At 35.5% G+C, this 16,552-nt stretch overlaps 1 protein-coding gene across 1 annotated transcript; it reads left to right on the top strand.

Moving 5' to 3' along the window:
• LOC110800536 (uncharacterized) lies at positions 1–1,835 on the top strand. Its single transcript, XM_056842256.1, has 3 exons — positions 1–297; positions 343–1,703; positions 1,826–1,835. Exons 1-3 carry the CDS (start codon positions 1–3, stop codon positions 1,833–1,835), a joined length of 1,668 nt encoding a protein of 555 aa, XP_056698234.1.
• Positions 1,836–16,552: the final 14,717 nt, after the last annotated feature.

Genomic DNA, 16,552 nt, shown 5'->3' with positions numbered 1-16,552 from the left:
ATGAACACTACGGAGAAACTAGAAGAGGGATACTCAACACAACGACCTCCAATGTTTAGCGGCAAATACTATTCCTACTGGAGAAACAGGATGGAGATTTTCATTAAGGCTGAAAACTATCAAGTATGGAGAGTGATTGAAGTTGGAGACTTCCAAGTCACTAAGCTGAACTCCTCTGGAGAAACTGTTCCCAAACCTGTTGATGAATTTGACAAAGCCGACTATGAAAAGCTTGAACTCAATGCCATGGCCGTCAAAATCCTTCATTGTGGACTAGGTCCAAATGAACACAACAGAGTTATGGGCTGCAAGAACGCAAAGCATATTTGGGATCTGCTCCAGGTTACTCATGAAGGAACAAACGAAGTTAAGAGATCGAAGATTGATCTCTTAATGCACCAATACGAGCTGTTCACCATGAAGACATCTGAAACGATTCAAGACATGATTACTCGCTTCACAAACATTATCAATGAACTAAACTCTCTTGGCAAAATCATAACTCCTGAGGAACAAGTCAGGAAGGTCCTAAGAAGTCTACCACAAGATCCCTGGATGGCTAAAGTCACAGCCCTCCAGGAAACTAAAGACTTCACAAAGTTTAACCTGGAACAACTGGCTGGATCTCTCCTAACTCATGAACTTCAATTAAACGCGCGACCTTCAGAGAACACCAAAAATAGAGCTCTTGCTCTAAAAACCGAAAATGATGAAAACTCTGAAGAAGATGAGGAGACAGCTCTGTTTGCTAGGAGGTTCAGAAGAATGTTTAGGAACTACAAAGATGTGGAACACAGAAGCAAACCAAATAGAAAGTTCCCTAAAACTGACACTGGATGCCATAAGTGTGGAAACTTGGAACATCGCATTAGGGAATATCCTCTATGGGATCAAGAACGAGGAAAGGGAAAGGAAACAACAAAAGATAGATTCAAAGACAACAGAAACTCCTTTTCCAAAACTGAGGTAAGGAAAGCCATGATTGCTGCATGGGGAGATACTTCTTCTGATGAGGAACAAGAACAACCCAACGAAGAAATTTCTCACCTGTGTCTTGTAGCTGAACATGAAGATGAAGAATCCGACTCAGAATCTGATAAATTCCAGGCAAGTCTTGTTCATATTAAAAGTAGGCTTGAATCCATGTCTAAAGTAGAACTGTTTGACTTACTTTCTTGTCTCACTAGTGATTATGAGGATCTCCTAAAAGAAAAACTAGACTCAGACAGAAAACACCAAGACATTGTCAATAAACTCACAGAGGAGTTGGAATGGACCAGAAACTCAAACTTAGATATTGACAATCGTTTCTTTAAACTCTTTGATCAAAACCTTCATATAAAAGAAATGTGTGAAGCCTTACGCAATGAAAACTCCTGGCTAAAACAAGATATGATTGACCTAAAAATAGCCAAAACCAAGAAACTCTATAAAGAAGAACTAGAAAAAGCTCAGTTAGAACTAGTGAAAATTCACCAAGAAAAGACCCATCTAGAAAGTGAATTGACTAAAAGGACCAGACACAAAATAGAGGGAACACCAAAGTGGATAGAAGAAGCTAGAACCAAACGCACAGAAGGTTTAGGTTTTAACCACAAAAAGCACCATCCTAGAAAAACCAGAGTAGATTTATACAGTGACATAGTATGCACCTTCTGTGGTCAAATCGGTCACTATAGAGTTTCTTGCCCTAAAAACCAAAGGTACTTGGAAAAGAACATCGAATTCACCAAAACTAAATGGGTAAAGAAAAGTGATTTGATTCCAAGTAAGAAACCTAAGCTATGCTGGGTTCCTAAAAACTCTAACTAAAAACTTCTTGCAGGTCGAAGTGAGGGGGAACAACACATGGTACCTAGACAGTGGTTGTTCCAAGCACATGACTGGAGACAGAAATAGATTTCTCTCACTCACGACCTACGAAGGTGGAACTGTGACTTTTGGCGATAATAAGAAAGGTAACATCATTGGCATTGGTAAGGTTGGTAAGTCAAAGTCTCATTCCATCGATAATGTGTTTTTGGTTGAGGGACTAGGTCATAGCTTATTAAGCATTTCTCAATTCTGTGACAAAGGAAATTATGCAAAATTCTTCTCAAATAAATGTCTAATCATCAATAGCAACACAGAGACAGTGATCCTAGAGGGACAGAGGAAAGGGAACACATATGTGGTTAACCTCAACTCGGTCCCTCACTCCAATCTAACCTGTCTCAGTGTTATTGAAGATGATCCTTTGTTATGGCACAAAAGATTTGGTCATGCTAGCTTTTCTCTAATGAACAAATTAAAATTGAAAAATTTAGTCACAGGTCTCCCAAATACAAAGTTTGCAAAACAATCAGTCTGTGATGCTTGTATCAAAGGAAAGCAAGTAAGAACGTCCTTTAAATCAAAAGGGGTAATCAGCACAACAAGACCACTGGAGCTGATCCACATGGATCTGTGTGGACCAATGAGGACACAAAGCAGAAGCGGAAAGAAGTACGTACTCGTAATTGTAGACGACTTCTCAAGATACACATGGGTGATCTTCCTATCCAACAAGGAAGAGACGTTTGAAGAATTTCTGGCTTTCGCCACAAAGGTTCAACGACAAAGCAATCATAAGCTGGTCCACATCAGATCAGATCATGGTACAGAATTTCAAAATAAAAGATTTGATGATCTATGTAAAGATTCAGGAATAGATCACAACTTCTCTGCTCCCAGAACACCTCAACAAAACGGTGTTGTAGAAAGAAAGAACCGAACTCTTGAAGACATGACAAGGACTATGTTGATTGCTAGTGGACTTCCAAAAAGTTTCTGGGCCGAAGCTCTAAATACGGCATGCTATGTGCTCAATCGAGTGCTAATTAGAGCTATCAAAAACAAAACTCCATATGAACTGTACAAAGGAAGAAAACCCTCTATAACCCATCTTAGAATCTTTGGTTGCAAGTGTTTCGTTCACAACAATGGAAAGGATCAACTGGGAAAATTTGATGCACGAAGTGATGAAGCAATATTCCTAGGATATGCCTCAAACAGCAAAGCGTATAGAGTATTCAACAAAAGGACCATGTGCATGGAAGAAAGCATACATATTATATTTGATGAAACTGACTCCCAAAACTATGTTGCAGGTACAACTTCTGATGGAAACTTCGAACTAGGACTCACTAGAGAAACAGAAGACGAAGAGATAAGGAAAAGTTCCCAAACAGAAGAACAAACCCAAGTCGAAGAAACATCTGAAAATAACATAGTTGAAGAGGAACCAGCACAGGCCGAAGATCAAGCAGAAACAAATGAGCAAGTTGAACAGTCTGTTGTGGAAACAAACACACCTTTCCAACCCAGACCTTGGAAACATCAAAGCTCACATCCCCTTGACCAAATAATCAGTGATCTTGGACGTGGAACCACGACCAGATCCCAACTCAAAAACTTTTGTGCTTTCTATGCTTATTTATCCATGATTGAACCTAAAAATTACAAAGAAGCACTAACTGATTCTGATTGGATCATTGCTATGCAGGAGGAGCTTAATGAATTCGAAAGAAATAAAGTATGGCATCTTGAGCCTATACCATTGAACAATCGAGTAATAGGTCTCAAGTGGGTATTTCGAAATAAACAAGATGAGCATGCTACGATTACCAGGAACAAGGCCAGACTAGTTGTCAAGGGATACAACCAACAAGAGGGAATAGACTTTGAAGAAACTTTTGCTCCAGTTGCCAGAATGGAGGCAATACGCATACTAATAGCATTTGCATCATATATGGGATTCAAACTCTATCAAATGGATGTAAAATGTGCCTTCCTAAACGGAAATCTCAAGGAAGAAGTCTATGTGGAACAACCTCCAGGCTTTGAAGATCCAGAATACCCCGCACATGTCTACAAACTAGATAAGGCACTGTATGGACTGAAACAAGCACCAAGAGCCTGGTATGAACGTCTCTCACACTTTTTGCTAGACAATAAGTTCAATCGAGGTAAGGTTGATAGAACTCTGTTCCTTAAGTCAAGAAATACAGACATACTAATTGTTCAAATCTATGTTGATGATATTATATTTGGAGCAACTAACGAAGATCTATGCAAGGAATTCTCTGACCTAATGCAGCAAGAATTTCAAATGAGCATGATGGGAGAACTCAACTTCTTCCTAGGTCTCCAAATCAAGCAAACGGAACAAGGGATCATGATACATCAACAGAAATACATAAAAGATCTCATCAAGAAATATGGAATGGAGTCCGCTAAGAGCAACCACACTCCAATGGGAACAACCACGAGACTGGATGAGGATCAAGAAGGTAAGAGTGTAGACCAAACAAGGCACAGAGGTATGATAGGCTCCCTACTTTATCTTACAGCAAGCAGACCAGACATTGCATTCAGTGTAGGTGTCTGTGCCCGCTTCCAATCAAATCCAAAAGAATCTCACCTTACAGCTGTCAAAAGAATTCTAAGATATCTAAAAGGAACAGACGATTTGTGCCTATGGTACCCTAACTATGATCACTTTGATCTCAAAGGATATACAGATGCTGACTATGCAGGTGACCTAGTAAACAGAAAGAGCACATCAGGAATGGTTCAATTCCTAGGAGCATGTGCAGTCTCCTGGGCTTCAAAGAAACAAAACACAGTGGCTTTATCCACAACAGAAGCTGAATATGTAGCTGCGGCTTCATGCTGTTCCCAAATGCTATGGATCAAACAACAACTTAGAGATTTTGGTATGAAATTAAAGTGTGTTCCTATTCTATGCGACAACACAAGTGCAATCTGCATATCAAAAGACCCAGTGCACCACTCAAGGGTCAAACACATTCACATTCGACATCACTTTTTAAAAGATTATGTGGAAAAGGAACTAGTCAAACTTGAGTTCTGTCCCACAGAAGATCAAGTAGATGACATCTTGACCAAACCACTTAACAGGGACAGACACGACAAGCTCAGGTTAGAACTCGGTATGATACGAATACAATAATACCGGTTGTCCTTAACATTTTCTAACCTCACTGGAAAATATCAAAAAAAAAAAAAAAATGTTCTTAATTATTTTTTTTGTGTATGCACCATATTTTCTGAATGGACTAACAACCAGGTTCGGATTGCAAAAACCAGCTGTGCATTACCACAGCCACGTCTGCACATTATTAAGTTAATCGCACTTTTTCCCAATACTTGCATTCAATTCGAGGTCTAAGTGGGAATTCTAAAAATGAATGGAAAGCAATTAATTTGATTCATCGAATCTTACAAAATCTGGTGCATGCATTACAATTCCATATTTACTCACTCAAACACGCTTCCCACACTCCGATTCCCAACACCAAAACTCTTCCCATTCTAATCATTCCGCCTATAAAAATCTCGGAACATCCCCTCCTTATCAAATTCCCAATTTTAAAATTCAAAATTCACCTATCTCTCCTAGTAAATCGCAACAGCCCTGCCTATAAAATCATGACCCTCTACAAACTCCAATTCCCAAACCCTACAAATTCATCTTCTCCTTCTACACCCATCATCACCGTCATACCTCTTCAAGCCATTTATCCGGAAACAATGCCTCCCAAACAACCAACACCAAAACCACCAGCCACAAAATCAACTACAAAACTCGCCACCAAACGGAAACTGGTCTTGAAGAAGGAAGTTGCTGCTTTGACTCAGGGGGAACCTCATCTTCCAGCTGAGAAGAAGGTAAAACTCGAACCCACAAAATTTTTCTATTTTCCCCCAGATCGTATGCTCCCTGGTCTTAGCATAGATTTTGGTTGGTGTCGGGAAATAGGGTTTGTAGAATTGTTGGAGACGATCGAGTCTCAAGGTTGGACCTATCTTTTTGAAGTTTGTTCTAAAGCTTGCATGTATCCAGAAGCAATGGGGGAATTTTGCTCAAACTTTGTCAATCAAAAGGGAATTTGTAGTTCTGAAGTCAATGGGAAACAATTTAGCTTCGATTCTGAGAAATTAGGGTCTTGGTTCAAAGTCCCAGTGTTAGGGGAGGAGGTCTATCACAAGGGAAAGGGTCCAATTGAGCTCGGAGGTGCAACAATGAAGGAAGTTTACTCATATTTTGGTGGTCAAGGGAAACACCCAAAAGCTCTCAACCAGTCTGTCCTCACTCCTTTTCAAAAGGTCCTTTTTAATGTGGTCCGACGAGGTATTGTTCCGCGTCATGACAAGCGTGCTTTGGCAAGCAGGTTAGATCTGATCTACATCTTTCTCCTAGAATCTCAGCGTCAAATAAACTTTCCTGTCATTTTTATCTCCCATCTCACTCACTCCATCTCCCAGAACAATATGATTGGGTATGGGTCTCTTCTCACCTTCATCATGAGAAAGGTTGGGGTTGACCTTACTCGTTACTCAGCTGAACCTCTTACTCCTGCCCATATCCTTAACAAAGCTTGCTTGAATGGGATTAGCCTGAGTGTAGTGGATGGAGTCGTCTGTGTTGGTAAGACGAATGTGGGAGATACTACACCTCAGGAGGAAGAGGGAGAAGAAGATGTCGATGAGGAGGAGGATGATTTAGAAGGAGTAGAAGAAGAGCTTGATGAGGGAGATGAACTGTCAGCTGCGGAAGAGGAGGCACCACTTCCTTGCCATGAGACAGAGGGTCAGACAGAGGGTGTTCCTGTTGACCTATGTCCAAAGGAGACAAGTCCAATCAAAGCCACCTCCTCTCCCAAGAACATTCCAACCACATCATCTCATCAGCCTATCCGTCGCAGTAGCCGTCTAGCCAGCTCTTCCAAAGGAATTCCTCCGGTCTACAGGGTCGAGGATTCAGAATCAGACAAAGATGGTGAAACCCAATCTGCTGCTCCCTCACCAGACGGTTCAGTGCAGCTCTTGGTGGCTAAAGTGGATCAACTGCAGCTGGACAATGTGATTCTGTTGTCAGCTGTTACTTCTTTGCAGGAGCTCATTCACAAGATGCAGCAGGACCAGGCAGAGTTCTTCAATGACATGACAGAACGTCTTGCTGACATGATCGTCGAGGAGGTGACACATGCTGAGGATGCTGCTCCTGGATCTCCCCAAACCTGACCCTGCTACAAAATCTTTGCTTATCCTACCCCATATAATCTGCTGTCCATCAAACATTTTATTTTGTTTTGCTGGCTCTTTAAACAATTTTTTTGGTTTGGTTTTTGGATGCGCCAAGTTTATGACTAATGCTCATTAGTGCGCTTTTCCTACGTTCTGATAGTTGCCCCACTCTGACTTGTAGAGTTTTTGCTTGTATTGTGCTATATGTTGCGTTTATCTTGTTCTGCTTGCAGGGGTGCGGTCAAACTCGTTGACCGACTTGAGCTGCATGATGACTATCTGCTTGCTAGGGTAATATGATTCCTATATCCTCCTTCTTCTTCTTCTCCTTTGGTTCGGCGTTTTTCCCTACTCCCTTTTTGATAATTCCAAAGGGGGAAGATATTGAGAGGACAACTTGTGTTCCATTATATTTGTTTTTATACTTGGGTTCACCACCTAAGCGACTCATTTGTTCCTGGTTAAGTTTTTGACTCTGGATTGTCAGGTTACATATCTCATTCCTTAAGTTATTTACTCCTATCAAGTTGTAAGGTTGTCATCATCAAAAAGGGGGAAATTGTTGATTCCTGGTTTTGATGATGACAAGCTTACCTTCTACTAATAGTTTGTTTTGGAGAATGTCAGGAACAGGTTAATATTTAAAAGAAGGACAAATGCAACAACCGAAGCAAGCTAGGGAGCTTTGAAGTAATTAAGTTCAAAGTACGTGGCAAGATTAAATCAAGGATCAAGTCAAGCAAATTCTATAAGGGTCGAAAGGTATAAGACCAATGTAATTTAGTACATGCTTAGTATGGGAACAGAGTATTTTGAAGAGTCCTAGTTATATCGTGAAACGAAATAAATCAGTTTTACTTTTACAAAAAGATAAACATCAAATGTTTTAAACTGATTTTACAAAACCGTTTGAAGTTATACTCTTGAATTTGAGTTAACATATAACTCTCAAAATACGAAAAGATTGATTTTCCTAAACGTGTTTGAAGTCAGATTTGCGAAAATCTATCTATTAAAAAGAGTCCTAAACTGGGTTGGATTTGAATCTAGGTTAAACACTTGGATTCGTATAAATACAACCTTTGTTCTTTGCGAAACTTTTTATCAGACTTATTTACATCAACCGGAAGCTTTCAGGTATCACCCTTAAAGTCTTAATCTTTGAAGAAGTCTGTTCCTGTTCCCATATAGAGCAGTATTTGTTACTTAGTCTTATATCGTATGTTAAGTAGTTAATAAATTCTTATACGTTTGATTAAAGTGTTGAGTTATTGTATGTTAAGCCTGAGTCAGGCTTACTTGAGCAAGAGAGAAGATCTCACGAGAGATCAGTGAGTAGGAACAGTTGAGGGACTGTTTCCATAAGGGAAGGAACAAAGAGGGTTGTTCCTAGTCATCTGCAATCAGAGGCGATTGGCAGATTGTGGCCCGAGTAGATTAGGTTTGTAAAGAAACTAAGTTGTTTTGCCTAATTAGTGAAAGTGTTTAAGTCCCCAAAGGGGCCGTGGTTTTTTCCTCTCTATTGGGCCTAGAGAGTTTTCCACGCTAAATCTTGCTTGCATATTTTACTATTTCTGTTCCTTGTAGTTTAATTTTTATAAATACGTAAAATATCAATTCACCCCCCTCTTGAGGAACTCTGTAAAACTAACAGTAACTCAAAAGTAAAAATGAAGAAATGAGAACCAAGATCTGAAGATGAATAATTGTAGAACAAAAATGTCCATATTCAGGACAGCAGAGCTACCAAATATTCAGTATATACAGTGGACTCATATTAGTAAACCTAGTTTGATACGATCAATTATAGCTTAGCTCCAACATTGAAGTCGGCTAGAGCCTAGAGCTGAGGGTGGTCCAACTGCTGAAATATTACACATGAACAATTCACAAATGTACATCTATCACAATTTATGATACGTTCTATTCACCGGATTTTCACTTGCTTTTTTGAACTTAATTATTAAAATTTATTTGTTATAGAGTGGACGTAGTACTTATGTAGCCCTTATATTCATGAATGTATTTTATCTGAACTTAACTGAATTTGTTTAAACTAAACTTAATTGAATTTATTTTAACTTATTTTTCCTAAAATACGTAGAAATATAATGAATACGATAGAGCCTTACTCTGTTAATCTACTCCCATTTTTTTTTTTGTTAATAGGAGATTTTGTTTTTGTGAGCGAAAGGAGTCACAAGAGCGCGCAATTAATACTCCGTATAAATTGTACATGTGCAAGGAGAGTTTGGACTTGTCATATATTGTACATAGATCCTTAGTTAAGATATCATTGGTTTTCGATAGGAGATTATGGTTTGAGTTATGTTGCTAAACTTTAAGGGGATTTTGTTTTTCCTTTGTTGCCTTGAAAATTAATACTTGTTAAAATATTTTGGAATATTTGGATTTTCACTAATTCCACTTTGGTACTGTTATGAAATCTAAAACGAAAACGGTGAAATTACTACTCAGTCAGGAGTATAAGGTACGTAGTTGTGTCAAACTTCAGCAATCTCATTTGTATAGATTAGCGTGGACCAGGGTGTTTTTGTAAATTAACATGAATCGGGTAATATTCACGCAAAGACGGATTACTACGTGCAGAGTCATCCCCAAATCGATCGCCATTCTCGGAAATCCTCCTCCACTCGATTCTCCGGTTCCTTCAAACCCAGAAGTGGGTCTCGCAAGATCTCCCCTAATGACGACGGATCTGGCGGTGGTAGAAAGGGCGACCAGAAGAAGAATCAGCAACCATGGAAGGAGTGTGATGTTTATGAAAAAAAGAAGGGTTAATTGGTGACGAGGAGAGACAAAAGCCGATGTCGTGGTCGTGCATCCAACTCCAGCAGAATGATGATAAAAAGTCCGGAAGTTCACCGGAGTCATCATCATCACCGCCGATGGAGGATTTCGAAGAGAGAGAAAGCGATCGAGTTTATTCGAGATCTGAAGCGGGACCTTCAAGAAGATCCTAGGCTATTGCGTGAGATATGGAAGCCTATGCCTTCCGCTGTTATGTGTTGACTTTCATTTTGGGTTTCTTTGTTTTGTTTTCTTTCTTTTTTATTGTTATGTGCTGGCTTTCATTCTTGGTTTATTTGTTTTGTTTTCTTTCTTTTTTATCATATTGTAAATATTTCTATCGTATAGCAATAGTTATTCTTATATATCATATAGTAACTCTTTTTATTCTATAATTACTATTATAATCATAATCATGTAATTAATGTTATCAAAATTAAAAGAGTAACTATTTCAAAAATAAGATTAATTATACATTTATTCTTGTTGACAAAAAGAGTAAATTATATAAACTATATGTTATGTAGAGTAACTATATCTTCATAATAGTAACTATATAAAAAAATATTCCTTCGATAACAATAACAATTATATCCAAAGAGTAACTATATGTTCGGTAAAATAACTATATCTTCATAATAGTAACTATGAATAAATAATAATATAGTCATTTCAATAAGAATAACTATTCTTTCCAAAGAGTAACTACATCATATAGAAAAGTAAATTTAACTATATAACAATTACTACGAATTATATTTTAAAATAAACAATATAATATAAAAAAATTAGAAACTATATGCTCTGTAAAGTAACTTATCTTCATAATAGTAACTATGAAAAAAAATATAGTCATTTCGATAAGAATAACTATTTTATCCAAAGAGTAACTATATGTTCTGTAAAGTAACTATATCTTCATAATAGTAACTATGAAAAAATAATAATATAGCCATTTCGATAAGAATAACTAATCTATCTAAAGAGTAACTAAGGCCCTGTTCGGCAAAAGTAGCGGTAGCGGGAAGTGGGTAGCGGTGAGTAGCGGGTAATGGTTGGAGTAGCGGGTAGCGGTCAATAGTAGCGGGTAACGGTTAGCTGTCAAAGTAGCGGGTACCTAATATGAGTGTTCGGTAAAAATAGCGGTTGATATTTATAAAATAAAATAAGCTGAAATATTATTTAAAACTTTAATATAAATTTGACAAAAGCTACCCGCCACCTTAAACGCTACTATTTTTAACGTTTGATAAAAGCTACTCAACCGCTACCTCTACCGCTACCTAAACCGCTACCTCGCCAAACACTTACAAATTTTACAAGTAGCGTCTTGACTCGGTCAAAACGCTACCCGCTACCTCAAACGCTACTGCCGAACACGCCCTAAATCATATAGAAAAGTAAATGTAGAACAATTACTACGAAGTACTCCCTCCATTTCATTTTGATGTATCCATTTGGAATCTGGTGTGGTTTTTAAGAAATTTGGAATATTGGTTTGTATTGGTATAAGTGTAATGATTGGGTGTAAGAGAAATGATTGGGTGTAAGAGATTATAATAAATAAAGGAGTGAGAAAATAATAAAGAAATAAGGTAAGAGAGAGGAGTGATAATGATGGGTGATAAAGGAGGTGAGAGAGTGGGTATATGGGGAAGGGAAAATAATTAAATATTATGGGTGGGGAAAATTAGGTGGGAATATGGGTAGAATCTTTACGTATTTTGGTAATTAGATAGAAATGTAAGGGTATTTTAGGATAAAATGTATGTCCAAAAATAGAATAGATTCTAAATGGATACAACAATATGAAATGCTTAAAATGGAAACGGATACAACAAAAAGAAACGGAGGGAGTATATTTTAAAATAAACAATATAATATAGATGCTTTAGAGGTCATATAGTAACTTTTTCGATTATAGTTACTATTATTTCATATAATTACTTAAATAAAAAAAGAGTAACTATATCAAAAGTAAGAGTAATTATAACTCTTGAACAATAATTAAGAAAACATTAACTACATGATTAGTTATTTTTAGCTACGACATTCTAATTATTTACATTTATTCAATAAGACACATTAAACTCAAATATTTTTGAACTAAAAAGTACTAATCGCCACGTCCACGTCCCTTCTTTACACCAACACGTCCTCTCCTTCGACGTCCGCGTCCTCTCTTTTCTCTACCACGTCCTTGGTTTTCATTGTTGTCAAAATTTTCTTCTTCTTTTTCTCCTGCTTTTGTTTTCCTTGAAGAAGTTATTCTTCGCACGACTTCAATTCTAGATGAATCATCTTTGTATTTCTGAATTAATAATATGTAAAATAAGTTAATAATTTAACATTTAAGAGTGAAAAAATGACATAGTAACTATGTAAAACATATAGTTTCTATTATGCATCATACAATAACTCTTAGTATTAATGATGGTAAGATATTCGCAGAATTGCAGATATAGTTATTGTTATAGTCATATAGTTACTGTCATAATAATATAGTCACTCTTATTACTAATAACATAGAGACAAAAAAAACATAAAAAGAACAAAATGATAACATAGTAACTATTAAAAACATATAGTTACTATTATACATGATATATTATATTTTAATATTAATGATAGTCATATATAAGCAGAGTTGCATATATAGTTATTGTTATGATCATATAGTTAATGTGATCATAACATAGAAACTCTTATTAATAATAACATAGTGGACAACAAAGAACATAAAAAGAACATTATAATATACATAATAACTATATCAAACATATAGTTACTATTATACAAGATATAATACTTATAAATATTATTGATGGTCATTTAGTCACATAGTTGCAGACATAGTTGGTGTGATAATAATATAGTAACTCTATCACTAAAAATATAGAATAACATCAAAAACATGCACAAAACATAATAAATTAAAATAGTAACTATTTCAAATATATAGTAACTATATAAAACATACAAATACTAATGAAGAAAATAAACATATGGTAACTAATCATGATAAAATAATAATACCTATTTCAAACATATAGTAACTATATAAATAATATAGTAAGAAAATAAACATATGGTAACAAATCATGATAAAATAAACATAATACCTATTTCAAAAATATAGTAACTATATAAAACATATACTACCTCCATTTCAGAAAGTTCGTTACAGTTACTATTTGCACGGACTCCAAAGCAATATTTAACTACTAATATATCCAATTTCGTATGTGGAAAAATTATAAAAAATTGATATTCTGAAAATACATACCGAGACCAATCTAACAAGATCGTACATGTAACGTTTTGATGTATATAATAGTAAGAATTTACGGTCAAATTTTTCATATTTTGGACACATATTTCCAAGCGTAAAGAACTTTCAGAAACGGAGGAAGTAGTAACTATATAAAACATATAGGGACTATTATTATAATATAGTAACTATTGTACACATATAGTAATCATTATAATCATATAGCCACTATCTAAGAAGCGAACAAAAACATACTCTAAAAATAACATAGTACATAATGTAATCGTATAGTAACTATCATTTATCAAAAAGTCACTATAAACTGTTCATAACATAATAACTATCTTAAACACATAATTACTGTTTTAAACTTATAATAACTTTCTAAAAAATCTATCTATATAATATAATAAAAGAGAGGAAATCAATGTGGTGATGACAAATGTCACTCATTGATTCACCTCTCTTTTAATATGAATTAATACATACATATATATATATATATATTAAATCACCTCTGTTATAAGTATATATAGAATAATTTCAAAATCTTAATTATACAAAATAAATTTATACAAAGTAGTATATATGCACATAAATATCTTTGACTCGTTAGTCATTACTAATTTACATACTAATTAATGTGTATCCAACAATATTGCAACATTTATTTCCATAATAAAAATATTATGTAATGCAATATAATGTAAGAATATAATATACAGATTTTAATTAAAAAGTAGACATATATTTTAGAGACTCATATAAAAACTGAAAATGAATATATTAAAACTCTAGAAAACAAATGAAATTTTAAATGAGAATAATTTAAAAGGAGTAAGAAAACATAACGGAAATGTTTTCCATAATTGGTATAACAATGTTTACTAAATTGTAATACAAAATTAAGTTTGTTAAATTTGTTTACTACAGAGTATTATTGTTATAGAATATTATTAATAATTAATAAATATAGTACCATGAATAAATTTGTCAGACCAATTATGGAAAACATTGCCATTTATTTTCTTACTCCTTTTGAATTATTCTCATTTAAATTATTTTTTTCTAGAGTTTTATTATATTCATTTTCAGTTTTTATGAGTTTATGTGTCTACTTTTAATTAAAACCCTTATATTATATTCTTACATTATATTGCATTATGTAATATTTTAATTATGGGAATAAATGTTGCAATATTGTGGGATATACTTGATGATGGGGCGAGTTTGAATTTTAGGTTGGGCTAACTACAAAGATAAACATAGATGATTAACTATTATTGACTAATAAATAGAGATTTGGTATTGGTGAACGGGTATAAGGATACCATGTACCCACCTTAGTGAAGGGGTGAGTTTGAATTATTGGATTTAAGAAAACTCACCGAATTCTAATTATTTGTGTCACTTTTTAAATATCCTTTTATCAATATTATAACTAAAATAATCAATTTTAATAATAGACATATGTCAATATATTCAAATGTTAGCTGAAATGATTTGTTGTGACTTGATTACCGAATATAGAGATGTTAGATTGTTAGGAGGACGAGTTTTTGTAGACCCGACACCCCCGCGTGCAACCACCCCAAGTGGGCGGGGTGGAGGAAAATTTGGTGGGTGATGGAATTAAAAAATGTATTATTCGCAGCTGTCAGGGCGAGGATAGATCTTAGATTGTTCCCACCCGTCTCTCTTATCCTTCAACTAATTGATTATGAATACATCAACATTTCTTTACTACTAACTACGTATTATAATGTTTCTTTATTTACTCAATTGCTTTAATCAGACAAACGAATTGTCGAAAACTTTAGAATGGAGTTTTAAAATTCTATAAAGAGTGTTAAATATAGGTGGTCTCAGACAGGTGTGGATACACGGGTGGGTGATGGAGCAGGGATGATGTTTATTTTTCACCCCTCGAGGCGGGATTGGGAGGGGAGGGGTGGGAAAAAAATGGCTATCTCTAGCTCAAAGTTATCTCTAGCTGAATAAAACAAATGGCGGAGGTAAGTGATAAAAGATCGGGTAATGAGGTAGATGCAACGAGTATTGATTGGGTATGAGAGTATGACTATCGAAGTGAATGGTGAATGAGAATATCTTTATGCTTAACACAAGGGATGAATGTGGCTGATAATAATTTTGTCTATGTACCCTTATTTGCTATTATTTTTTAGTAAAATAAGATACCAAATGGGAAAATAACAAATTTATCCATCATTAATTTTACGGTTTTTTCATGAAATGCCCCTGAGGTTTCACAAAATGCACCAAATACACCCGCGCGTTTCAAAATACATAATATACCCCTATTTCTTAAAAACATGCACCAAATGCCCTTGAATATCTTTAATGACTAACGACCGTTAACTCCGTTAGTATTAACCTCTAATTGCCTCTAATTAACTCTAGCTAACAAATACAATTGAATTTGAAGCCCAAAATTGAAGAACAATAAATCTGAAAATTCAAGAACAAAACCCAAAAAATTGAAGAAGAGAATATGAAAATTTGAGAGTTTAATACCTAAAATCGAAAATCTAAACTACAAATTGGAATTCTAGTGGCTCTAATCTCTCTCTAATTTACCCAAATTCTGCCGTTTTTCGCCCTTTGTTGTTGTTGTTGCTGCTATTATATACTCACGAAGAACCCAACTGCAAAATCTAAAATAGGAAAACCAACAAAAATCAAAATCTGAAAAACATAAAACAATTCCTGCTGCGCTATTCTCTATCTCCTCTAATCGCAGCTGCTCCCTTGAACCAAAAAGAAGAACATAAATGCTAAAGAACAAATTCTAGAACGAAGTTCTAATTTGTATTGGGCGAGGTAGAATAACAGCTAGGAAAGAGAATAGCGCAGGGTAGTTAGAATTAGATTAGAGAATCAGAAACAATTCGTAGATTAGAATGAATTTCGTCTTCAAATTTTAATTTCTTTTTGGATTTTGTTTTCTTATTTTCGTTCTTGGGGTTGAGTTCTTCTGCAGAAAGAGATATATAGCAGCAGTAGCAGCAAATAGGAGAGTAGAATAGCAGCGATTGGAATCGAGGGCAGCCAAATCAATGTCTGTCAACTTGACTTTCCATTCACGAGAGCAGCAAGCACAAATACAACCACCACCACCAATGGAGGTCCAATCACCCATCAACACCACCTCCGCTTTCAACACTGTCTCTCCTCTTCCGCCGCCCTCAAAGCCATAAACCACCCCTCCGCCCTTAAAGCCTGAAACCACCCCTCAGCCGCCAGATCCTAAGAAATCCGCTCCTGAACCTCCCGATTTCGTCACCGTCCCAAGCTACTCAAGTAACCAACATATATCATGAAGTACATATCTACATGAGTTAGCAATTGATGTTTGATGAAGATGGTTTGAAGAAGGAA

The sequence above is a fragment of the Spinacia oleracea genome, chromosome 4 (assembly GCF_020520425.1).
Source record: "Spinacia oleracea cultivar Varoflay chromosome 4, BTI_SOV_V1, whole genome shotgun sequence".
NCBI lineage: Eukaryota > Viridiplantae > Streptophyta > Magnoliopsida > Caryophyllales > Amaranthaceae > Spinacia > Spinacia oleracea.
This window is presented reverse-complemented; position numbering and strand designations above follow the sequence as displayed.

Excerpts from the sequence above, each read along its gene's own strand:
- LOC110800536 (XM_056842256.1), top strand. The coding sequence starts at position 1 with ATGAACACTACGGAGAAACTAGAAGAGGGATACTCAACACAACGACCT. Across the intron at positions 298-342 it reads GTCCAAATGAACACAACAGA|GTTACTCATGAAGGAACAAA; the intron begins GTTATGGGCTGC and ends GATCTGCTCCAG.